The 27828-nt window shown below is 36.8% G+C and overlaps 2 protein-coding genes across 4 annotated transcripts in view; both read right to left on the bottom strand.

Moving 5' to 3' along the window:
* OLA1 (Obg like ATPase 1) overlaps nt 1–27828 on the bottom strand; it is a 175743-nt gene that overhangs the window by 132748 nt on the left and 15167 nt on the right. For all 3 annotated transcript variants that reach the window (XM_040643769.1, XM_040643774.1, XM_040643778.1), the window contains 2 exons: nt 23781–23924; nt 19895–20022 (listed from right to left, as the gene is read on the bottom strand). In XM_040643769.1, coding sequence (XP_040499703.1) covers nt 19895–20022; nt 23781–23924 — 272 coding nt within the window. The remainder of the gene's footprint in view (nt 1–19894; nt 20023–23780; nt 23925–27828) is intronic.
* On the bottom strand, nt 7894–8592 carry LOC103659575 (60S ribosomal protein L37-like). The gene is given in 1 exon segment (XM_040643784.1): nt 7894–8592. A coding segment is annotated over 1 exon segment (324 nt). The 5' UTR covers nt 8292–8592; the 3' UTR covers nt 7894–7967.

Below are 27828 nucleotides of genomic sequence, written 5' to 3'. Positions count from 1 at the left end.
CTATGGAATGAAGCTCATTTTTTCTAAAGCACAAGTTTTTGTACCTAAATTTCATGTAATTCAATCTAATATAAGAGAACACTTTCTGATACCAAGAAGGTAGCTATATCTCAACAGTGGGCTGGCATGACTACCAAGGGTTTTCCTCTGCTCTGACAAATCAACAAAGGAATTCTGTGTAGGTGATTCTACATTGTGCATATTAAAACAACTAATATAGAGATAATAACATTGCTAAGAATCTATTTAATAGGCTGTGCTTCTTTCCCTATCATCATTCTTGCTCTTGGGGAGAAAAAAGCCAGATGAAATGAAATACTGAATTCTCAATGAGTCCCCTCAATCTTTTCATCTTTTACACCCAACTTAGGTTAAGTGGCCAATTCTACCTGGCAAGGGCAAAGATAAGGCTCCCTGAGGTTCCTAGGGTGGAAAGAGGAAGTTGGATAATATCCCCTTACCAAAAATATGTGGAATGGGGAAGTTAATTGTACGCGAAGAAATTAGTTTGTTAGTAGAACAAAGAGTTGTATAAGGACAGCACTGCCTTTTCCCACAGCCTTCCCTCCCCCTCACCACCACAGACAGACAGACAGACAGACACACACACACACACACACACACACACACACACTCACTATGCTACAACCTACATTTGCTCCATTAAGGTTTCTTAAAAATGCAAGTATCACTTTATGGCAGAAGAGACAACACAAATATAATGCTATGAGAGTAATCAAGGAAATAACTTCTTTAACAAAAGAATCCACTAATTTAGTTATCTGCGAGTAAATTCCTACCCTGGCAGAACGACACTCATCAGCCCAGCTTAAAAATCAAACATTTTACAGAGCTAGAAATAGATCCCTGACAACTCCTGAATCACAACATTCTAGGTCAAAGCCATCTTCTCATTGTTTTTTTTATTAAAGATTTACTTATTTTATTTTAGAGAAGGAGAGAGAGAGAGCAAGCAGCGGGAGGGGCAAAAGGAGAGGGAGAAAATCCCCAAACAGACTCCCCACTGAGTGGGGAGCCCAATGTGGGGTTTGATCCCAGGGCCCTGAGATCATTACCTGAGCTGAAACCAAGTCAAGATGCTTAACTGACTGAGCCACCCACGTGCTCCTTCTCATTGTTTTAATACAGAACTCTAGAGGATTTTACTTGAATCATTTGTGAATGCCCTACATTGGTATTTAAATTAGAAAATTCCTCATGCTTTAAAAATCAGAATAATACATGTCCCCTTAAAAAAAAAAAAAAAGCCAAGGGTCTAAAGTAAAAAAGGAAATCACCCATCTCTCCCCCCACCCACTTCTATTCTTCAAAAATCTATCAATAATTTGATGTTATCTTTCTCTCATTTCCTCCTATGAGTATAGGGTAGAGCTGAGCTGTCCAATACTGTACCCACTAATCACATGTGGCTATTAATTACTTGAAATGTGGCTAGTCCAAAGGGAGATGTGCTCTAAGCAGAAATTACACACCAGATTTTGGAGACAACATCAAAAATATATCAATAATTTTTCATATTGACCGCATATTGAAATAATATTTTGGATAGATTATATTATTAAAATTAACTTCACCTTTTCTTTTTACTTTTTTAAATGTGGCTATCAGAAAACATTAGATTACATAAGTAGCCACATTTATGGCTAACAACGTATTTCTACTGGTCAGCACTGATGCAAAGGCTAACAATGCGGATTTTAGAGTCAGACTTGCCTTGCTGAATACGACTCCCAACTATTATCTTCTACCAACTGTGCAAGGTTGGGCAAATTGCCTAACCTCTCTGTATCCATTTCTGAGTTGTTCTGAGAATCAAATGAATTTACTCAAATAAAGCACTTAGCATACAGCCTGGCACATAGTTATTTGATAGCAACAAAAAACCAAAAACTATAACCTAATTCTTTTAAAATCACTACATAGCACCTGTCTCTTTGAGCACTATATATTGTGCAGGGCAAGTATTCTCTGAAAAACAATGTACACCAACCATTTGAATCTTCTCCCTCTCTCACATACAAATACATGGATCTTAAACATGTTTATTACACAGATTCTAAGCAGTCATATCTAAAAATGTATGAAAGCAATGTGGTATGGTGAAAGACTGGAAAGAAAAAGAACTTTAAAGAATGGAAACGTGCTCTACATCCAGTTTACTAGCTACATACCCTAGGAAAACGACATAACTTTTCACTCTCAATATCCTCATCTATACAACTTGGATAGTAATATCCTGCAGAACTGTTAATATTAAAAGGAACAATAAATTAGAAATAGTCTATTTCTAGTACCTAACATATACTAGGTGCTTAATAATCATTTCCCTTCTGGAAATCGAAATAAAATGCCAACAATTCAGACACATGCTAACAGCATTAATGTTCACTTGCTTGCTATGTCACAACTGCCCAAGCCTGTTCATACTCCAAAGAGGTAGTTTAAAAACATGCTAATTCCATAGTCATCTAGATTCCCTACATTTTAGCCCTTGTAGGAATTGGAGTTAAAACCTGTACTACTTTATAACAGCATAGGTAAATACTCCAGAAAAGATAAATACTTCAGGGGAAAAAAAATAATCTAACTCTATGGACTCTGTTTTTATCCAGCATTATAAAGGGGTAGAAGATTGCTTCCAGATTACTGCCTTTTATGCAAACTAAGAGAAAAACTGCACATCGGCTGTGCCTCAGGTCTTACAAAGACGCATTAAACGTCATTTTAGAGCTAGGAAAGGGTATCTCTTCTGATATATACCAGATGCACATGAAATTAGACAACCTATAATTTTTTCTCTTTGCCTCAGCTGCCACGATGCTCAGCGGTAAGATTTATTCTCAGTGTCAGTACGTTATTCGGCATAGGTTATGTGTTACCATGTACTAGGCTCCTGACCATCCATCCACCCTACTCCCTTTAATTCTCATTCTTCATTAATGGCTTTCGTCACTTCCTTGTTGTTGCAATGTATTTGTCTTTTATTGTAAGACAGTTAAAATTCCTTTTAGAAGTCAGCAGAACAAAATAATAAACAGAACTGAAGTTCACACAAAGAGTTCAAAATAAATCCACATGCAGAAAACGTGAACAAGCAACTGGAGAAGAGAACTCAGGAAGGAACAGGACACTGTATCCCATATACGTCTACCATTAGCACCACTATCACATATACACATGCATGCACATACCAATTTAGCTGAAAATCATCAAATGTATTTGAAGCTTTGTTTTCTATACCTATAAATGATTATATACTTTATAATTAACATTTCTATAACTCTGAACCCCCTGTATGTTTCTAAATTTGAAACAAAACTGTTCCATAGCTCAGAAAGCAGAACTCTTGTTGTACTTTTATACTTAGAGTTCTTATCTTCCCTGTGATCAGGTAAAGACTCACAACTGTTTTCTTCTAGTACAACTCAGAGAAACAGAGAGTAAGTAGACTAGTATTTGCTAGGGACTAGGGTGGGGGAAATGGGGAGATGCTTGTCAAAAGGTTACAAACTTTCAGTTATAAGGTGAGTAACGTCTACAGATCTAATGTACAGCATGGTGACTATAGTTAACAATACTATACTACAGAAGTAGCTAAAAGAGTAGATCTTAGGTGTTCTCACCACAAAAAAAAAAAAAAAGCTAATTATGTGAGGTGACAGATGTGTTAACTAACCTTACTGAAGTAATCATTTCAAAATATATAAGTGTATCAAATCATCATATTGTACACCTTAAACTTACATAATGTTGTATGTCAATTATATCTCCATGAAGCTGGGAAAATAAATAAATGAACACAAACAGAAGTACTTCAATAAACTCTGGTACTTCCATACTATGGACAATGACAGAGCAATGAAACATGGAATAAACCAGTCACAAAAAGACAAATACTATATGATTCTACTTGTATGAGGTACCTAGAGTAGTCAAATTCAGAGATAGAAAGTAGAAAGGTAGCTGCTGGGGGCTGGAGTAGGAAGGAAGTGGAAGCTATCGCCTAATGGGTATGGAGCTTCAGCTTGGGATGATGGAAAAAGTTTTGGAGATGGATGGTGATGATGGCTGCACAACATGTAAATGTACTATATGCCACTGACCTGAACACTTAAAGATGGTTAAAATGTAAATTTTATTTTATATACACATCACCCTAACAAAAACTTTTTTAATGAAAAAAATATGCTGAAATTAAAAATCTATATTTACCAAAAAAACACACCAATGTAGCAACATTAAAAAGTCTCTATGCACTGACACAGAATGATCTCTAAACTCCAAAATAATTTAAGTGCAGTATTACAATCCCCATTTTACATGAGAAAATGAAGTTCAAAGACACAGTGTTACTTTTTCACAATTATATAGCTAGAAAGTGGTCCACTTTAAGCACCAAACTGAAATGCAGAAAAAATAGCTGCATTATGCTAACATGGTTCTGATTTGTTTCCCTTTCATTCTTAACTTTAATATTACTTAAGCAGTAACTCACTTTTAAGGTATCATTTTGAAAAGCACATCCTAAACATCATACACTTGGATTTCTGCTCCAAAGTAAATGAAGACTTAGGTTTTGTTTGTTCTAAATTTTAAAAAGCTCCTTCAGGGGTTGGTTCATTTCATAGAGCATGCAACTCTTGATGTCAGGGTGGTGAGCTGAAGCCCCACACTGGGAGTAGAGCTTTCTTTAAAATAAATAAACAATCAAACAAACAAATATTTTTTGAAATTAAAAAAATTAAAAAGCTCCTTCAGCTTATATAAATAACCTTTTAAGGAAATGTGGATAACGAGCTTCAAAAAAATTTTAAAAATAAATAGTATTTAGCTTTTTACAAAAATGTTCATAACAGAATCTCCATAAAAGTGATATACACTAAATGGATATCTATTTTCTTTTCAAAAGCAGTTAATCTATTAAATAACTTTTTTTTTAATTTTTAGTTTTTTTAATGTTATTTTTATTATGTTAGTCACCATACAGTACATCCCTGGTTTCTGATGTAAAGTTCGATGATTCTTTAGTTGCGTATAACACCCAGTGCACCATGCAATACGTGCCCTCCTTACTACCCATCACCAGTCTGTCCCATTCCCCCGTCCCCCTCCCCTCTGAAGCCCTCAGTTTGTTTCTCATAGTCCATAGTCTCTCATGCTTCATTCCCCCTTCTGATTACCCCCCTTCTTTATCCCTTTCTTCCCCTATCGATCTTCCTAGTTCTTATGTTCCATAGATGAGAGAAATCATATGATAATTGTCTTTCTCTGCTTGACTTATTTCACTTAGCATTATCTCCTCCAGTGCCGTCCATGTTGCAGCAAATGTTGAGAACTCGTTCTTTCTGATGGCTGAGTAATATTCCATTGTATATATGGACCACAACTTCTTAATCCAGTCATCTGTTGAAGGGCATCTCGGCTCCTTCCACGATTTAGCTATTGTGGACAATGCTGCTATGAACATTGGGGTGCATATGGCCCTTCTCTTCACTACGTCTGTATCTTTGGGGTAAATACCCAGTAGTGCAATGTCTGGGTCACAGGGTAGCTCAATTGTTAACTTTTTAAGGGACCTCCACACTGTTTTCCAGAGTGGCTGTACCAACTTGCATTCCCACCAACAATGTAGGAGGGATCCCCTTTCTCGTGTGGAAAGAACAATAACTAACTGAAGATGAGTGAAATATATATAGAAATTCATTATTTCATGTCTTATTATCCATATTTGGCCTGAGTCACTGATTAGGAAAAACAACAGCCCGCAAAAATTTCCCATATCTATAAAGATGACAAGGAAATAAAATAACATCTAAAGGATGTTCATGACTGCTTCAAAAGATCATGAGGCCTTGTGCAGAAGAGATTACAAAGTGCGTGCACATGGAATCCCATGCCTATCTTGCTTAATCAGTATAATTTCTAAATGGAGGTTAAGTTACATCTTATTCAGGTCTTTTATTCCTATATTATAAAAGGTATAACCCTTAGCCCTCTCTAGGTCAGTTTCTTCTCTACACTTTAAGCTACCAAACCATTTAATTATTTTTTTAACATGCTGGGGTTGTTAAATCATTAGCAAACATGGAATTTTTAAATTTTCTGTAGAAATCTTTTCTACAAAGCTCCTGAAAAACACAATTCGATACAAATTCATAAGTACTTTCCCAGTTTCCCCCAGGAAAAGTTAAACAAGTGACGAGAAGGTGCACACAGTAATGAGGGAACAGAGAGAGAGAAGCACTTAACTCCTGTGGTGGGTACTGCAAAGGCTGTGACATTGCAGCTAAGCTCGCAGCCTGTACAGACGTTCACTCAAGCAAGAGGCATTCCCTAAACAGGCAATAAGAGCTGCTGAAGCAGAGGCTGGAGACAGGCTAAGACGCACACTTGAGTGAGTCCAGTGGGAGAAAGGGAAGGGGGGAAGAGAAAGGAGATATAAGAAGCAGAAACAAATAAAACCAGAAAAGGTTTTGGTCTTGGCCACATAATGAGGAGCCTGGAAAGCTACACAGGAGTTTGGACTTTTTTTTTAATAGGAAATAAGAAACCTTTGAAGGGTTCTAAACAAGAATGAGATCTTAGAAACTAACAAAGGAATAATATTCAAGAAGTAGAGAGAGATCTATGGCGTCTGTTGTTACCGTGCTCAACCGAGGATAATCTTGAAAGGCGTCCATTGCTTGGAAATGTCCAATTGCTTAGAAGAATCATTCAGCTGACACACACTTGAGTGAGATAAATGGTTGTTATTCTGAGCCACTAAGTTTTTTTTTTTTGATTTTTTATTATATTATGTTAGTCACCATACAGTACATCCCCGGTTTCCGATGTAAGGCTCGATGATTCATTAGTTGTGTATAACACCCAGTGCACCATGCAATACGTGCCCTCCTTACTACCCATCCCCAGCTTATCCCATTCCCCCACCCTCCTCCCCTCTGAAGTCCTCAGTTTGTTTCTCATAGTCCATAGTCTCTCATGTTTCATTCCCCCTTCTGATTACCCCCCTTTCTTTATCCCTTTCTTCCCCTACTGATCATTCTAGTTCTTATGTTCCATAGATGAGAGAAATCATATGATAATTGTCTTTCTCTGCTTGACTTATTTCACTTAGCATTATCTCCTCCAGTGCCGTCCATGTTGCAGCAAATGTTGAGAACTCGTTCTTTCTGATGGCTGAGTAATATTCCATTGTATATATGGACCACAACTTCTTAATCCAGTCATCTGTTGAAGGGCATCTCGGCTCCTTCCACGATTTAGCTATTGTGGACAATGCTGCTATGAACATTGGGGTGCATATGGCCCTTCTCTTCACTACGTCTGTATCTTTGGGGTAAATACCCAGTAGTGCAATGTCTGGGTCACAGGGTAGCTCAATTGTTAACTTTTTAAGGGACCTCCACACTGTTTTCCAGAGTGGCTGTACCAACTTGCATTCCCACCAACAATGTAGGAGGGATCCCCTTTCTCCACATCCTCTCCAACAATTGTTGTTTCTTGCCTTGTCAATTTTTGCCATTCTAACTGGCGTAAGGTGGTATCTTAGTGTGGTTTTGATTTGAATTTCCCTGATGGCTAGTGATTTTGAACATTTTTTCATGTGTCTGTTAGTCATTTGTATGTCATCATTGGAAAAGTGTCTGCTCATATCTTCTGCCCATTTTATGATTTGTTTATTTGTTTCTTGTGTATTGAGTTTGAGAAGTTCTTTGTAGATCTTGGATACCAGTCTTTTATCTGTAGCATCATTTGCAAATATATTCTCCCATTCCGTGGGCTGCCTCTTAGTTTTTTTGACTGTTTGCTTGGCTCTGCAGAAGCTTTTGATCTTGATGAAGTCCCACAAGTTCATTTTATCTTTTGTTTCTCTTGCCTTTGGAGATGTGTAAATAACTTTTTTTAAACCAGAACGTTTATTGTGTGACTAATTGCTGAAAACCTTAAGATGAAATGGATGCTGCAACAGCTGCCCTCTTGGGCTTAGGTGTTGTCCCTTCACAGAATCCATGCCTGAATCTGCGGTATATGATTTTTAGGTGCTTCATTCAGCCGTTCCCAGGGGTATTTCATCTTTTAGCCTTGGCACTCCAGTTATACTTTCTCTTGAGCTTGGCAGGATAGCCACATTTGCCACAGGTGGAATTCTGAAGGTGGGAGGGCTTCGAGCCACAGCAGCAGCACAACGTATGCATCTTATTGCCACACTTTCCAAACGATGACGTCCCCTTCATCTTGTTTCCGGGGCAGACCCGAAAGAGCTCCATCAAATAACTTTTAGAATGTTAATTGCTAGTGTTTCTTCAAACACCAGAAACTGTTATTTTTCTTTCTCAATGTAGGGTCCAATAAGAAAAACCAAAAGTTAAAAAAAAAAAAAAAAAAGAATATTCACAGAGAATTCATAAAGAATTTCTGTTCTACAGTTAATATTACATCATTAGCAATGGAGACAATCATAGTTATTCAGAATTGTTTACCCAAAATGGATGTCAATTATGCCAAAAATATGGAGAAATTCCCACTTTTTTTTAAAATTAAATTCAATTTAGTTAACATACGATGTACTATCAGTTTCAGGGGTAGAACTTAGTGATTCAACAGTAGCATATAACACCTAGTGTTCATTACATCAAGTGCTCTCCTTAACACCCATCACCCAGTTACCCCATTCCTCATCCCCCTCCCCTCCAGCAACCCTGTTTGTTTCCTAGAGTTAAGAGTCTCCCATGGTTTGTCTCCCTCTCTGCTTTTATCTTATTTAATTTTTCCTTCCCTTCCCCTTTTTGTTTCTTAAATTCCACATATGAGTGAAATTATATGGTATTTGTCTTTCTTCGACTGACTTATTTCACTTAGCATAATACCCTCTAGTTCCATCCATGTCATTGTAAATGGGAAGATTTCATTCTTTCTGATGGCTGAGTAATATTCCGTTGTATATATATACACCACATCTTTATCCATTCATCTTTTGATGGACGTCTGGGCTCTTTCCATAGTTTGCTATTGTGGACATTGCTGCTATAAACATTAGGGTGCATGTGCCCCTTCGAATCACTATGTTTGTATACTCTGGATAAATACCTAGTAGTGCAATTGCTGGATCATAGGACAGTTTTGTTTTGTTTTTTTTTTAAGATTTTATTTATTTATTTGAGAGAGAGAAAGCAAGAGACAGAGCATGAGAAAGTGAGAGACAGAGCATGAGAGGAGGGGGAGGGGCGAGGGAGAAGCAGACTCCCCGCCAAGCAGGGAGCTGGATGCAGGGCTCGATCCCAGTACCCCGGGATCATGACCTGAGCCAAAGGCAGATGCTTGACCGACTGAGCCACCCAGGTGCCCCAGGGTAGCTCTATTTTCAACTTTTTGAGGAACCTCCATACTGTTTTCCAGAGTGGCTACCCCAGTTTGCATTCCCACCAACTGTCTAAGAGGGTTCCCCCTTTTCTGCATCCTCTCCAACATCTGTCATTTCCTGAGTTGTTAATTTTAGCCATTCTGACCAGTGTGAGGTGGTATCTCATTGTGGTTTTGATTTAAATTTCCCTGATGATGAGTGATGTTGAACATCTTTTCATATGTCAGTTGGTCTTTTGTATCGCCATGTCTTCTTTGGAAAAATGTCTGTTCATGTCTTCTGCCCATTTCTTGACCGGATTATTTGTTTTGGGGTGCTGAGTTTGATAAATTCTTTACAGATCTTGGATACTAACCCTTTATAAGGATATAAACCCTTATATAAGACATTTGCAAATATCCTCTTCCATTCGGAAGGTTGCTTTTTAGTTTTGTTGACTGTTTCCTTTGCTGTGCAAAGCTTTTTATCTTGATGAAGTCTCAACAGTTCATTTTTGCTTTTGTTTCACTTGCCTCTGGAGACGTGTCTAGCAAGAAGCTGATGGAGCCAAGGTTAAAGAGGTCGCTGCCTGTGTTCTCTTCTAGGACTTTGATGGATTCCTGTCTCACATTTAGGTCTTTCATCCATTTTGAGTCTATTTTTGTGTATGGTGTAAGAAAATGGTCCAGTTTCATTCTTCTGCATGTAGCTGTTCAATTTTCCCAACACCATGTGTTGAAGAGACGATTATCCTTTTTCCATTGGATATCCTTTCCTACTTTGTCAAAGATTAGTTGACCACCAAGTTAAGGGTCCCTTTCTGGGGTCTCTACTCTGAAAATTTCCACTTTTTAAAATCATACAAACCATTAAAATACATTCTGTGTGACTCAAAAAACCTGAAAAACAGTCAGCTAAGGAATAACACAACTTATCAACTATACGTGAGTAAGGAAGGAAGGAAAGAAGGTAGGAAGGAACGAAGGAAAGGAGGCAGGTAGGCAGGCAGACACACACAAAGCTGATCCAACAAAACATTTCTGCATAATTTCAAACATTTAAGATCCTTCGGGAGTGGCGGACAATTAAGTAGGGGAATGATTATTTAAAACATAACCAACATTTAAAAACAGTTTGATACTCAGACCAAAGAAAAGAATATATATCTCAAAAAAATAACTATCCAACTGCTTGTAGATTTTTAAGCACTGACAGCCACATCATTTCAGGCAGACCTGAATTCAAATCATAGCTCTGGTGCTCATCAGTTATGTAAATTATGGCCTAATTTCCTAGTCTCTTTAAGCCTCAGTTTTCTCATCATTAAAACAGGCATACTGCCTCCCTACAGGATTGTTATGAACAACGTATACATCACATTAAGTCACACAGCCAATCGTTACACGTAAGCTCCAGAGAACCTCCAAAAAGAAGTCACCATCTAGAAGATTAATGAAAGCTTCTACACATACTGCCAGGACCCTGGCTACTGATCAATTGTCTATTTATTCCCTTCATAAATCAAAATGAAAATACCAGAAGAAAGAATGTGTGAGAGTACATTTGAATGTGTTCTCTCTCTTCTTTCTGAAATATGTTTTGCTATCTTTGTTACTAAAAGTGTTAAGAATCTGCAACATGTATACCTAGAATCCAAGCCACATGAATCTGTTTCTCTAAATAAAGTCATCCCATACCCTTCAGGAATTTACAAAATAAATAATTCTCCACTGCCTTTTAATCTATTATTTGGGCATCCTTAAAAAGTGCATGATCTGGGGCGCCTGGGTGGTTCAGTCAGTTAAGCGTCTGTCTGCCTTCAGCTCAGGTCACGATCCTGGGGTCCTGTGACCAAGCTGCACGTTGGGCTCCCTGCTCAGCAGGGAGTCTGTTTCTCCCTCTCCTTCTCTCTCTGACCCTCCCCCGCACTTGTGCACGGTCTCTCTCTCTCTCAAATAAATAAATAAAATCTTAAAGAAAAAGAAAAACTGCTTGACCTAGAACTAATACATTTTGATGCAACTTCTCTGGAATTTAAACAAGTGTTTCTCAAAGTGGGTCCACAGATGAAAAGTTTCAAGGGCTCACAGACTAATAAAAATTTTTGTGATTAAAAAAAAAAAAGACTTCTTTATTTGCATTGATAATTCTCAGCACAGATTAATGGACTAGTCCAACATAGAGTAAGGACTTTGTAACCACAACTGAGTTTAAAATCTGATTTCTTGGAGTGCTACTCAGCCATCAAAAAAAATGAAATCTTGCCATATGCAATGACATGGACGGAACTAGAGGGTATTATGCTAAGCGAAATAAGTCAATCAGAGACAGACAATTATCATATGATCTCACTGATATGTAGAATTTAAGAAACAAAACAAAGGATGGTAGAGGAAGAGAGGAAAAAAATAAAACAAGATGAAATCAGAGAGGGAGACAAACCATAAGAGACTCTTAATTATAGGAAACAAACTGAGGATTGCTAGTGGGGAGGGAGGTAAGGGATGGGGTAACTGGGGTAACAGCACAGATGTAATGAGCACTGGGTATTATATAAGATTGCTGAATCACTGACCTGTACCTCTGGAACCATTAATACATTATTATGTTAATTAATTAAATTTAAATTTTAAAAATGGAAAAAAAACTAAAATTCATTATAAAATTAAAAAAATAGAGTAAAATCTAATTTCTAACTGTTACTAGCCAGGTAATCTTGGGCAAGTACTGTAACTCCTCTGCTCTTTGGATTCCTCATTTACAAAATGAGGATAATAATAGTACCTATTCTTATAGAGGTGTTATAAGGAATAAATGAGTTAATATTTGTATAGGGCTTAGAATACTATATCTTTGTTAAAATAAAAATGCTAGACTTTAGTTTTAGTTAGCATTTCTCAAATTGTGATCCACAACAAAATATCAGAGATAAATACTGTTTTTTCCCCTAATTTTAATTATAACCCTTTATCCTTTCATGGAAGGATATTATATACAAAATACATAAGAACATATGATGTAAGGTTTCTGTGTTGAAGGTAATTAAATTAGTCTCTGATATTCATTTCTCACATAAAGTTTATCCTCTGTGATGCCATAAAAATAATTAAATTGAACTAAAAATTGCAAGTATTTTTGTAGGGAATTAGTTCAACTGAAACTCAATTTTTGTGGCATTCTTGTGTCAGTACTTAATGCTCATTCAAGCAACACAGGCACAAAAAATTAAAAAAAGAAATTCTTTAAACTATTAGTTTGTTTTGTTCAATAGCTTGAAGAAGCACAGGCCATATGAAGAGGCAGAAAACCTGAAAACATGTATGAATTTTTTTTTCTTAGTTATGCTTAACTCAACATATATCTAACATTCTGGAAATTCCAGCACAATAAATAGCACCTTATTTTCAGGCATAAAATGAGTGCTAGGTATTTTGGAAGCACAACTTTGCTTACTGAAATTCCACTTCCATGTAAACCCTATACTCAAGAGAGGACTGACAGTGGCACAAGAACAGCCTACCACACTGTGCTCACCTTCCCCCACGTACAACCCATCACACTCATTCCCTGAGCTGCTGAAAACTATACCTGGCGGAAATTTTTTTCCAACCTGCAACAAAACATTCAAGATGGATAGTACATCTTAGATATATTTGACTACTTTGGCAGTGAAGAAGTAATTGAAAAGACAATAAAAGGGCTTTCATAAAGTAATCTAGTTAAAATTTGCCTAAATTTGTCAACAAATTTTTACAATAGCTACTCCCTCTTAAAGTCTACTTTAAAATCCTCTGAATGATTCATCTCACTTGTTAAAATGTCCCTTATTAAAAAAATTACTTATATTAATGTGTCATCATAATGTGTTATGTTTTGGTTCCCTCAGCTGGTAATTTATACATTACATTTATAAAGACCTTGTTCTTACCTCACATGCAATCCTCCTCCCTCTATTTCAGGTTTTCAGGGAATACTAACTCTTCAAGTTAACCTTAATTCTATTAAAAACTCTGTTTAAAAAGCTTTTGCTTTAGTCAGCGTGTATTAATAACACTTGCCAAGTTAAGAGTTTTTGTGGTTTTTTTTTTTTTACAGTATAAAAGTACTTGGTCATAAACTTATTAACCCAATAAGAGTTTATATTACGTTTAACAAAAGTACACGTACTTTCCCCTACCAATAAAGTTGACAGATGATTTTACAGGCCACTATTTTAAGTATTAATACGAGGTTTTAAAGACCCAGTATCTTGTTTAGTGAACACAGGTAAAGCAAATTAAGAAAGGTACATTCTAAATGCAAAAAAGAAATCTAATGGCAGTTATCCATCAAAATCCTTTACTGACTTTCTACTTGATAGAGTCATCAAACTTATGTATTTCATTCGGCAATACAAATGACTAGAAACAACATATTATCTAGATAGATAGTACTTACAAAAGCATGCCAACATTGTAATCTAATCTGAGTCCCCAACTCCTACTCATGGAGCTCTGGCACAGGCTTTAAGAGTAAAAGTTACCTTTACAAGGCAATATTACTCAGCCATAAAAAAGAATGAAATCTTGCCTTTTGCAACAATTCTCTAGATGGAGCTAGAGAATATAATGATAAGAGAAGTAAGTTAGAGAAAGACAAATACCATATGATTTCACTCATATGTGGGATTTAAGAAACAAATGAACAAAGGAAAAAACAAAAGAGACAAACCAAGAAAGAGACTCTCAACAACAGAGAACAAACTAATGGTTACCAGAGGGGAGGTGGATGGGGAGGATGGGTGAAATAGATGATGGGGATTAAGGAGGACACTTGTTTGTTTGTTGTTAAGATTTTATTTATCTATTTGACAGAGAGAAAGAGAGAGAGAGCACAAGCAGGGGGAGTAGCAGGCAGAGGGAGAGGGAGAAGCAGGCTCCCACTGAGCAGGGAGCCCTATGCGGGGCTTGATCCCAGGACTCTGGGATCATGACCTGAGCCAAAGGCAGACACTTAACTGACTGAGCCACCCAGGTGCCCCTAAGGAGGACACTTGTGATAAGCACTGGAGGATGTAAGAGACTGGTGCATCACTATATTATACACTTGAAGCTAATAATATAAGTTAACTATACCGGAATTAAAATAAAAACCTTATTAAATATATATATATTGGGGCACCTGGGTATCTCAGTCAATTAAGTGTCACCTTCGGCTCAGGTCATGATCCCAGGGTCCTGAGATTGAGCCCCAAATCGGGCTACATGCTCAGCAGGGAGCCTGCTTCTCCCTCTCCCTCTGCCACTCTCCCTGCTTGTGCTCTCTCACTCTCTGTCAAATAAATATATAAAATCTTAAGTATATATATATATATAAATACATACATATATATAAATACATATATATACATATATATATATACATATATACACACACATATATAAAAAGAATAAAAGCTACCTTTAATCCTTAGAAAATCAGGTACCTTTTCCATATACTGTTTAATTTTTCCCTCAGACACTTCTTCCAGAGGTTGGACAACAGAGAGTTGGAGTTAATGCTATGCTCAAGACAGAAAGAGTGTGGTAGGAAGGACTGATGCCATACAAAGTCGGTTTAATCACAGGGACTGACATCTTTCAATTATGTGACTAAAGCAAATGATTTTACCTCTCTAAGCTTTGGTTTTCTCATTTTCAAATGAGGATGACAATAGGCATACACATCTCACTGGGATCTTTGATAATCAAGACCTAACAATTTAAAAAGCACTAAATAAACAAAGTGCTATAAAGATATTCATTATTATTATTATAAGTTGGACCTAGTTGGGGCACCTGGGTGGCATAGTTGGTTAAGCATTGGACTCTTGGTTTTGGCTCCGGTCGTGATCTTAGGTCATGAGATACAGCCCTGAGTCTGGCTCTATGCTCAGCATGGAATCTGCTTAAGACTCTCCTTCTCCTAAAATAAATAAATAAATCTTAAAAACACAAAAAAAAATCTTTAAAAAAAATTAAGTTGGGCCTAGTTCTTTGGTCAGACAGGCCTTCTGGTAGGTCTAGGGTATTTATATCAAAACCTACAATCCTGCTTCTCAAATTGGGGAGTGCGCAGTGCTGGAAGTACAGAAGAAAGTAAACCATGAGATGCTAAAAACTTTTCCTTAGAGTCAAGTATCTGGAGCTACACTGTGTACCAAAGGCCCCCATGTTCCCCACCCTTTGCAGTTAGAGCTCTTCGGTAGACAAATTCGACAAACACAGGATTCTTCCCATTTTCACAACATCCTGTATTTTCAGGCAATTCATGTTTTAGAGACAGGCAGTTCTGCCCATTAGTTCAAGACTTAGTCTGGTTTAAGACAAAATTATGCTAAGAATTTTTAAAAAGCAAACTTTGAAATAAAAAAGAGTAGTGTTTCCCAAAACACCAAGAGTGAAAAAAACATTATGTTATTTAAAAACACTTAAGAGATCCATAAAAGAATAGAAAGAATGAGATTAAAGAAAACTAAAAAAGTACACAGAAAACAGAAAAACAACCCCCTCTGGATTAACTTCAGCCCCTCCTAGGTTCCAGAAACATGTCTAATAGATGGACTCTATGCTAGTAACACCATTAGCTTTCATCTGTAAAAATGTTTTCAAAATGAAACAAAACAATACATATTGCTATTATTTCACTGATACAACATTCTCAAAAAGACAAAACTCAAGTGATGGAAAACAGATCAATAGTTGTCAGGCTTCAGAGTGGCAAGAGTGTGACTAGAAAGGGAACAGCATAAGGGACTATTTTGGGGGTGAAGTGTTCTGCACCCTGGGTGCTGGTGGTTACACAAATCTATACATATGCTAAAATTCATAGAACTGTATGCCAAAATAAGTCAATTTTACTATATGATAATTTAAAAAATAAAATACACATACTCCTGAATTTTATAAATGAAATTTTTAAAAAATGTTTTGCCCAACAAACTTGCCAATAAATAATAATAGTTTGGAATTTTTAAAGAATTCTCCAGCTGAAAAGATTCTGTACATCAGATTAGTATATGAAAAAGACAAATAATGTCACTTTAATGCACCAAAAATCCAAGTTTCTTCACAAAATGTCAGGTTTAATTCTGATTTGTAAATCAACACAAACAGTGTATCAACCTACTAATGAAAACCTAGAAATAGGACCTGAAATACTTATACTACTGAAACAATCAGGATAAGAGAGTCCAATCAAAACTCCCCCAGAAGGAAAAGTGACACAGAAGTCGTTGCTGGGTTTTTTTTAATTTTCCACATCCTTTTCCTTTTTTTTCTTTTTTGTTTTGCCGAGTGAAATTAACATTTAATAAACTGTGCATAAAGTGTACAATTTGATATAGAGCATGTATATACCTGTGATACCATCACCACAATCAAGATTATGAACATTCCACCACCCCAAGTTTCCTCACACCCCTTTAAATCCCTCCCTCCCCCCCTCCCGTTCCCCATCCTTTTGATCCCAGGCAACCACTGATTTGCCTTCTGATAGATTGTTTTGTATCTTCTAGAGTCTTTCGTAAATGGAATCATATAGTTACGCTCTTTTCTGGACTGGCTTCTTCTACTTAGCGTAATTATTTTGAGATTAATCCATGTTACTATGTGCAGAAAAAAATGTTAACGTTACATCTACCTCCTATATAAAATTGGTCTACATTTGCTACAAACTGGATTATACACTAAAGGAGTATCTTCAATAAGCTACGTAAGAAGTTTCACATAATGAACAAATTATTAGAGTAGTCTTCAATTAATGTTCTTTTGAAAAAGTTTTCTAAGCATTTTTTTAAAGTTTTCTAAGTATTTAAAATAGCAAGAAAATGTCACCCTGCAATAAGTAAATTTGTTTTCAAATTAATTTTAATAAGCAGAAATTCATTTGGGAAGTAAAAATACTTCCCACAAAGCTTTGTTTATAAAATTCACCAGAATAAAAAGATTAGCTCTCAGTCAAAGTCTGGCAATTTTTATATTTTTATGTGTCCCAGTAAGACTTACTTTTGCTAACTTTAGCTATGGGTTCAGCTATAAATGCTTATTCACCGAAAGATTAAATTCTTGTTTCTCTAGTTGAACCCATAGCTAAAGTTAGTATCCAGTAACTTTAAAAACACACTTTAAAAGTTAAGTGTAACTCCAAATCTGCATACATGTGAACAAGATAATGAGTTCTAGAGAACTCTAGAGGCGCCTGGGTGGCTCAGGTGGTTAAGTGTTTGCCTTCAGCTCAGGTCATGATCCCAAAATCCTGGGATCGAGCCCTGCACCGAGCTCCCTGCTCAGTGGGGGAGTCTGCTTCTCCCTCTACTCCTTACCCCACTTCTGTGCTCTCGCTCTCTCTCTCTCTCTCAAATAAACAAACAAAATCTTTCAACAAAAAAAGAAAGAAAGAAAGAAAGAAAGAAAGAAAGAAAGAAAGAAAGAAAGAAAGGAAATTTAAAGTGAACTCTAATGACTCATGGAGAAAGAGACTTAAAACACCTACACGTTAGGCAACAAACCCCACAAGAAAAAAACACTACTAAAGGAGTAAGCAAATGAAATAATGTGTATAGATTCCTTTACAAAAGTGTTCTACATTTGTCAGGCCAGACGTCTATGAAAATCATTACCAGTATCTTGAAAATATTTTTATAACAATGAAATTTCTAACTCTTGGTGCCTATTTCCATTTTGATGTCTTAAAACATTAAAAATGTAACTCAACTGAATAACTGCAAAATGAGCTCCTGCAATTTAATCTGCCTTCCCACCCCAACTCTCCATTTAAAACTCTTCATATTTAAGCCAGTAAGCCTAAACATGGTGGACATGGTGAATTCCCAATTACCTCCCTGGCTCTTTTCCATCATTCCTCATCATCATTCATCCTAGACACTGTGACAATCCTTTCAAAGCAGCAGGACCTTGAAACAAGCCATTTACTCTAAAAATCAATCTCTCCTTTCTTTCCTCCTTCCCCTGACATACTAGCTCCCACTCAATCTTTACCTAACAGCAATAACCATCCCAGGGTCCTGGGATCAAGCCCCACATCGGGCTACCCTGCTCAGCAGGGAGCCTGCTTCTCCCTCTCGCTCTGCCCCTGCTCACCACTCCTGTGCACGCGTGTTCTTTCTCTCTCTCTCTGTCAAATAAATAAATCTTTAGAAAAAATACAATAGGGGCACCTGGGTAGCGCAGTCGTTAAGCATCTGCCTTTGGCTCAGGGCGTGATCCCAGTGTTCCGGGATCGAGTCCCACATCGGGCTCCTCCGCTGGGAGCCTGCTTCTTCCTCTGCCACTCCCCTGCTGTGTTCCCTCTCTCGCTGGCTGTCTCTCTCTCACATAAATAAATAAAATCTTTTTTTTTAATGTTTTTTTCTTGCCATGAGAACTCTTCAGATCAGCTCTCTTAGCAACTTTTTTTTTTTTTTAAAGATTTTATTTATTCATTCGACAGAGAAAGCGAGCGCAGCGAGAGAGGGAACACAAGCAGGGGGAGTGGGAGAGGAAGAAGCAGGCTCCCAGCGGAAGAGCCTGACGTGGGGCTCAATCCCAGAACTCCGGGATCACGCCCTGAGCCAAAGGCAGACACTTAACAACTGAGCCACCCAGGCGCCCCATAAATAAATAAAATCTTTAAAAAAAAAATACAATAAAAATGAATTTTTAAAAAAATAAACAAAAATACTACCACTATTTATTAGATTCAAATGACAAAAAAATTTCCTCAAGTGACTATAAAATTTTCTAACTGCTCATTATAATTGCTATAGTTGCTATCTAGTCGTGGACCACAAGCAAAAGCACTAAATCAGACCACAACTGGCCTGTACCCCAACTTGCATTTCCTTCATTTGCACTGATTTGTTCATTACAATACCATACCATTAGAATAACATGCGGTGCAGTCTTGACCTGAACCTTAACCTAAACCTAACCTGAACCTTTCCGTCAACGTATTACTATGTTCTTGGCTCACTCCTGCACTCAAAAGATCATAAACTAACACATAGTTCTACCGGTTTTTCTCTTTGCTTTATATCCCTCTCTCCATTAAGGACTAGCTCATCTATAGTTTCTCCTTAACCCTCTCATCTCAATAAATAACCTGGATGCCTTTCTCTCCTCTGGAATAACGGAATCCTCTCCTCTATTCATTCTGCCTTCTCAACACATGGAAACCAAGAATGCAGAAAAGTTCCACAAGTTAAGAAAATTTCAAAATGCCTTTATTATCAACAAAATTACATCCACATAGAAACACTTCCCAGTGGACTTAATCCAGAACAGGGGATGAAATTCAATTAGAATATCAATACAGCACACATTTGCTATGGAAAAAGCCCTCTTGTACGGAAATACTAAATAACATTAAAGTCACAATTAGCAGACCAAGCCATGATTCATCTTGTGAAGCAAAGCAAATCTATTAGTCAGTCATTTCTAATTTTATTTGAGCAATGGAAAGAAAACACTGATTATAATGAAATGAATCAATTAAATAAATAACTGTACTTACGTGTTAGATGAAAGATTCCATCACAGGCACTGATATGAGATAAAAAGGCATTTCCCAGGCCTTGACCATTGTGAGCTCCTTTCACGAGGCCAGCAATATCCACTACATTTAGAAAGGCAGGAATTTTGCTGAAAAACAAAAGATGGTTTTATTATAAAATAGTACTAAGAACCTGTTTATTAGCCAAATAGATTTCCAAAATATTTTACATGAAGTAATCCTGTCCCTTCTAGAACAATATTTATAAGACTCTCAATGATGATTTGATAAATGAATACCAAAAAAATTAAATAAGAAATAATCTTTTAATACTTTAGGACTTTCTTACCTAGGAAAATGAAGGAAAACTATAAAGCAGAATAGATGTTTTTATTGTGTCTATAAAAAACTAAAACCGATACCTGATAAAAAACTAAAACTGACAAATTTTACTACAATGTTCTGTTGGCCCATGCATATAGACACAAAAGCAATGGAGAACATTTTAAGAGTGTACCGATAAAAGTAATCATTATAGAATGAGCCAACATACTTTGTGACCCCCACTGGACTAAAGTGATTTACATGTATTATTTCAAAGTTCAAAACAACTCCAACAGGTAAGTGCTATTTATTAAATCTACTTTAAAGATGAGGAAATTGAACTTGAGAGGAATTAAGAAATCTATTTACATTCAGGGGACTACTCAGCTAATGATGACAAAACTGGGATTCAAACAAAGGATATCTGGATTTGCACTTAATCATCATGTAGGTTATATAGACCAAAAATGCAGGTAATTATGTGAACTAGTTATCAGCACAGTAATAATCTAGATGTTAACAACAGCAACAGAAATAGAGATATATACAAAATAAACTTGCTTTGTTCAAAGTAAAGGCGTAGTAAACACAAGTTAGAAACCAAGTTAGGAAAACCAGTTCGCCATGTAAATATGGAGATTAAAGGACAGTTGACCCTTGAACAACACAGGGGAAATATCCACATAAAACTTTTTACCCTCAAAAAAACTTAACTACTAATAGCTACTATTGACCAGAAGCCTTAACCAATAATACAACAGTTGATTAACATGTATGTATATATGTTATATTCTATATTCTTACATATAAAAATAAAGTAAGCTAGGAAAAAGAAAATGTTATTAAGAAAAATCATAAGGAAGAGAAACTATACAGTACTGCACTGTAAAAAAATGTATGTATAAGTGGGCCTACACAGTTCAAACCTATGCTGTTCAAGGGTCAATTGTACTATGAATTACTGTCAATTTTTTTTATTTGCTTAACCACAAAGAGGCCAAAATTATGTTATAGAAAAAAGGAAGATGGTTCCCACTCAATATTTTTATTTCCAAAAAAACATTTAATCAATGTTCACTAGCAATGTTCACTAGCAAAGGAAAAGAGAAATTAATTCCCTCACTGACTAAAATTTCAACAAATTTGAAGTCTAAGAGCTTTATGATTGTTGTTCTCTTCCAGTCTCTGAGAAATTTCAGCAATGTCACATGACCACACAGTCTAGCAGTGACAAGAGTAAGAGTGGGGAGAAAAGGTAGCACAGTAGCCGGGGCCTGGATAAGGCATCTTGGCAGGAGAGCAATCTAGTAGTAGCCAGGGACCAAACCAGCAGTGTTCAAATCAGCCAACAAGACAGAGGGGTCAAGAGATTGGTGAGATATAAAGGAATTAAACAAATAAGCACATTAATGGGACCACTGGAGAAATCCAAATGGAATCTATGAGTTAGATGGTAACACTGGATCAATGTTAATGTCCTGATTTTGGCAGTTTACTGTGGTAATGTAAGAGAATGTCTGGGGGCGCCTGGGTGGCTCAGTCAGTTAAACGTCCAACTTTTGGTTTCGGCTCAGGTCATGCTCCCAGGGTCCTAGGCTCCACATCCGGCTTCCCACTGAGGAGTTCCCTGCTTCTCCCTCTCCCTCTGCCCCTTCCCTGCTCATGTGCACGCTCACTCTCTCTCTCTCTCTCAAATAAATAAATAAAGTCTTAAAAAAGAGAGCGAGAATGTCTGTATTTAGTAAATACAAATTTAAGAATTGGAAGTGCAATATGGCATCACGTCTGCAACTCATTCTCAAAGGTTCAAAGAAATTTGGGTAAAGGGCACACAAGCATTCTGAGGGTAATTTTGCATCTTTTATATAAATTTGAAATCACTTAAAAATAAAAAGGCTTCAAAAAGAAAACAGAAGCCAGTTTGAGGAGTCAATTTCAGGACTATAATTTGAACCATGTCCAGTGACTGACGTACTGTAACCAATTAAGTAACGCTTCCATGAATGAATATATGAGTGAATAAATGAAGACAAGAAAGCTCTTCCTGACAGTCGGCGGCCAACAAATAGTAAGAAGAAATGAGGGAATTATAAAATCACCATGTGGCAATCATCACTATAATAATTCATCAAAAAAATCAGTGGATGCTCAATCTAATAGATGAAAGTAGAGAAAGTAAATAAATTTGGTATATATTTTGTGGTTAGAACTCATAAGAATTGGCATGCCTGGGTGGCTCAGTTTGTTAAGCATCTGCCTTTGGCTCAGGTCAGGATCCCAGGGTCCTCAGATTGAGTCCCACATCGGGCTCCTTGCTCAGTGGGGAGCCTCCTTCTCCCTCTGCCTGACACTCCCCCTGCTTGTGCGCTCTTTCTCTCTCTCTTTGACAAATAAATAAAATCTTTAAGGAAAAAAAAAAGAAAGAACTCATAGGAATTGTTGATAGATTGGATGTAGGGGTAAGGAAAGAGAGGAATCAAAGATAAATCTTAGACTTTGACTTAAGCAACTGGGGAAATAACAGTGCTATTTATGGAATTATGAAAGTCCTAAACAACAAATTTGGCACAAGGCAGAGTGAAATGAAGACGTCCATTTTGGACATGTCAAGTCTGAGGCATCTATTTAGTCATCCAAGTGTCAATGTCAAGAAGGAAATTAGATATGTCTGTAGATCAGCAGACTTTGGGAATAGAGACAGAAACTTGGGATTTATCAGCACATTTCAAAAAGTGAGAAACTAAAGGCAAAATAAATTCTCATAATAGGGAAATAAAGTGTACATTCATATAATACAGTATTAAACAAAGTTATATTAGAAATTATTTAAATCTGTATTTTTTAACCTAGAAAAATATTAGTAATACCCCAAGTAAAAATATATTCTATTTTTGTAAGTAAGGGAAAAGTATAGAAGAATATACCTCCAAAGTATTTATATCTGTGATATCAAGGTATAGGTGACTTTTACTCTTCTCTTTATACATTTCCATACTGTCTGAACTTCCTACAATGAACCTGTATTATTTTATTTTTTCTAATTAAAGATATAATACATGCTTGTTACAAAACCTTCAAACAATATAGAATACAAGAAAGTAAAAATCATAAATAACAATAATAAATAAAAGAAAGTAAAAATCACCTAAAAATTCTACTACCCAAAGATAACCATCAAGCAGTTTCATACATTTTCCTATGTATATACATGTACACATATAATTTTACATGAATGGAATCATATAATACAGGCTACTTATTCCCTCTACTTCATACTCCCCGAAAAAATAACTGCAATGTTAACAGCCAGATGTATACTTTCCTCACCTTTCTCTATGGTCTCTATATTATAATTGCCCATAATACATTAATTTTGGAGAAAAACCCCTTCTGTATGATTTTTTTTTTAAAGTAAACTACACCACACATGGGGCTCAAACTCAAAACCTCAAGATCAGCAGACGCATCTTCTACCAACTGAGCCAGCCAGGCACCCTCTATATGATTTTAAATATATCATGTACATATTTTTACTCAGTCCATATAGGGCCAACAAATAAACAATGTATAAAGATTTTCTTACCTTGCTGGTTTGTGGTACTGGCAAAGAAAGTCAAACCTTTCATCTGGCACAGGTACTCTGCTCTCATTAGGATCAATAGTGCAGAATGGGAAGTTTTCTGCTGAAGCCTGACTATTAGTTAATACATTGAAGAAGGTAGATTTCCTAAAATAAACAAAAACAATTTCAATCAATTCTTAGGTTAACACTGAAAAAAACTGAGAATCATTTTCATTTCAATGCTCAAATAAGATCCATGATAATTATAAAACCAAGCTGGGAAGGGAAGGTGGAGAATAAAAGAAATGAACGAAATGTACTAACAGAAACGAATGTTTTTACTAACAGAAAAGAATGAAATTTACAACAATGCAGCTCATGATTTATAATCAGGTTATGTTCCTATTTGAAACTTGAAAAGCACTTTCCCAAAGAATCTTTGTTATAGTAACTAGTTTCACACACGATAAAAAGTATTTTATTCCTAAAGTACCTGGTAGTAGCAGTACCACTTCACCTATATCTAATATAATCTTCTCTAGCATAAATGTAGAGAGGTGTGCATCTAGGTAGGCCAATCACTTCCCAAGCATTCTGAATTGGGAAATAGATGCCAATTATCTAATAGGAAATGGGAAGTTGGAGCTCAGACTCCCTACTAATTGTTAATAATACAGATTACTGTTAAATCTAGAGTTATGAACTGTGAATTACGAAAAATCAAAATATGAATTTTTTCAAGGTATAATAAATTAAGAAAAAATCAATTAATAATAAATCGTGGAGGCGCCTGGGTGACTCAGTTGGTTAAGCGTCTGCCTTCAGCTCAGGTCATGATCCCAGGGTCCAGGGATCAAGCCCCAAGTCTGGCTCCCTGCTAAGCAAGGAGTCTGCTTCTCTCTCTCCTCCCTATTTGTGCTCTCTCTCGCTATCTCTGTCTCTTTCTCTCTCAAGTAAATAAATAAAATCTTCAAAATAATAGTAATAGTAATAATAAATTGTCACTAATGTTCCAATTACCTGCTTCTTATCAACTAATACATGCTCAGAGAATGCCAACTCATATTAACACTAGCTACATTTCTTTTCTTTTTTTTTAAGTAGACTCCACACTAAGTGTGGAGCCCACTGCAGGCTTGATCTCACAACCCTGAGATCAAGACCTGAGCTGAGATCAAGAGTCAGATGCTTAACCAACTAAGCCACACAAGCACACCCAGCTAAATTTCTAAAATATGATCATTACAGTGTCAAAAATCATAGAGTAAAATCCAAAACAAAATGGGACTTTTAAAGGTTTCTTGATCTATTCTGTACTATTTTCCAATTCCATCACTAATATGGACAGCAGAGAATTCACTATAGTGAATTTTCTTGCTCCAGATATAGGACTGTAGCACACATGAGGACTTAAGATGAAAATTACTGTTACATATTCTTCTTAAACTGGAGAACCTGAGGAAGTACCTAAGGTTTGTGTGGCAATTATAAGGCTGGTAGTTGCTAACTCTAGTTAGACTTAATTATGTAAAAATGTCTGCATATGGACCAAATTTGGTAACAAAAGAAAATTCAAAAAAGTGCAATGGTTATGTCAGGATGGTGAGATTATGAATAATTATTATTCTTTTTCAAAGCTTTCTTTATTTATTTGTCAGAGAGAGACAGAGAGAATGCGCGCACAAGCAGGGCAAGCAGCAGAGGGAGAGGGAGACGCAAGCTCCCTGCTGAGCAAGGAGCCAGATGAGGGGATGCCGGATGGGATGCAGGACTCGATGTGGGATGGGGTACTCGATCTCAGGCCCCTGGGATCATGACCCGAGCTGAAGGCAGCCACCTAACTGACTGAGCGACGCAGGTGTCCCTTTCTCTTTTTCAGACAACTTTTAAGATAAAAATGTCTATTAAGATGTAAACTAAGCCCATAGGAAGAAATTTATACTACTATCATTAGCTCAACTGATTGAACTTTTAACCAAAGAAGTAACCCCTTTAAAAAACAACAACAACAAAACAACTCTGAGACCCTTATAAGAGAGTTATGAACAAAAAGCAACAATCAAGTCTTATTGAAATACTACTGGTGAGAAGTATATTTCAGCAACTAGACACGTTTAACTTGTACCTGCCTATAGATCTTTAAATATTATTCTTATATCACATTCAGACTAAACATTTTTGAATAAAGAAGAAATGTTTGCTAAAATAGCCACATAAATCATTACTGGTTACTCAGAGCACCACTGGCCAAATCAGTAGCCTTTAAATGGCTGCCTGTAACAGATCAGCGAAGAACATAAAGACATGCATTACCAAGCATCTTTCCAGACCTGCTGTAAGGACCAGTACTTTGAAAATATCTCACGTGTTGATGTAAAGCCATGTTTTGAACCAACAGGCTAGATTCAGACTTAGCTAACAACCCACTAAGTAATATTCACTGTTGTAGAGTTTATACTGGCAATCTCTGAGAGTCTGGTAACAATCCCAGAACTCTAGGAATGATAATTAAAAAGAAATCACTACTTTTTTTTTAACGTTTTATTTTAAAATAATGGCTACACCCAATGTGGGGCTCAAACTCACAACACTGAGATCAAGAGTCACATGCTCGGTACTGGCACAAAAACAGACACATAGACCAATGGAACAGAATAAAGATTCCAGAAATGGACCCTCGGCTCTATGGTCAACTAATCTTTGACAAAGCAGGAAAAAACATCCAGTGGAAAAAAGACAGTCTCTTCAATAAATGGTGCTGGGAAAATTGGACAGCTATATGCAAAAGAATGAAACTTGACCACTCTCTCGCACCATACACAAAGATAAACTCTAAATGGATGAAAGACCTCAATGTGAGACAGGAATCCATCAAAATCCTAGAGGAGAACATAGGCTGCAACCTCTTTGACGTCGGCCACAGCAACCTTTTTCATGACACATCTCCAAAGGCAAGAGAAACAAAAGATAAAATGAACTTGTGGGACTTCATCAAGATAAAAAGCTTCTGCACAGCCAAGGAAACAGTCAGAAAAACTAAGAGGCAGCCCACGGAATGGGAGAAGATATTTGCAAATGACACTACAGATAAAAGACTGGTATCCAAGATCTACAAAGAACTTCTCAAACTCAATACACAAGAAACAAATAAACAAATCATAAAATGGGCAGAAGATATGAGCAGACACTTTTCCAATGAAGACATACAAATGGCTAACAGACACATGAAAAAATGTTCAAAATCATTAACCATCAGGGAAATTCAAATCAAAACCACACTGAGACACCACCTTACGCCATTAGAATGGCAAAAATTGACAAGGCAGGAAACAACAATTCTTGGAGAGGATGTGGAGAAAGGGGATCCCTCCTACATTGTTGGTGGGCTACAAATTGGTACAGCCACTTTGGAAAACAGTGTGGAGGTCCCTTAAAAAGTTAAAAATAGAGCTACCCTATGATCCAGCAATTGCACTACTGGGTATTTATCCCAAAGATAGAGATGTAGTGAAGAAAAGGGCCATATGCACCCCAATGTTCGTAGCAGCATTGTCCACAATAGCTAAATGTGGAAGGAGCCGAGATGCCCTTCAACAGACGAATGGATAAAGAAGTTGTGGTCCATATATACAATGGAATATTACTCAGCCATCAGAAAGAACGATTACCCAACATTTGCAGCAACATGGACGGGACTGGAGAAGATTATGCTAAGTGAAATAAGTCAAGCAGAGAAAGACAATTATCATATGGTTTCACTCACTTGTGGAACATAAGGAATAGCAGGGAGATCGGTAGGAGAAAGAAGGGAAGAATAAAGAGGGGGGGGTAAACAGAAGGGGGAATGAACCACGAGAGACTATGGACTCTGGGAAACTGAGGGTTTCAGAGGGGAGAGGGGTGGGGGATTGGGATAGGCCGGTGATGGGTATTAAGGAGGACACGTATTGCATGGAGCACTGGGTGTTATACGCAAACAATGAATCATGGAACACTACATCAAAAACTAATGATGTACTGTGTGGTGACTAACATAACATAATAAAAAATTAAAAAAAAAAAAAAGAGT

The sequence above is a fragment of the Ursus maritimus genome, unplaced genomic scaffold (assembly GCF_017311325.1).
Source record: "Ursus maritimus isolate PB19 unplaced genomic scaffold, ASM1731132v1 scaffold_1, whole genome shotgun sequence".
Lineage (NCBI taxonomy): Eukaryota > Metazoa > Chordata > Mammalia > Carnivora > Ursidae > Ursus > Ursus maritimus.
The sequence above is the reverse complement of the archived record's forward strand: the minus strand, read 5'-3'. Positions and strand labels throughout refer to the sequence as shown.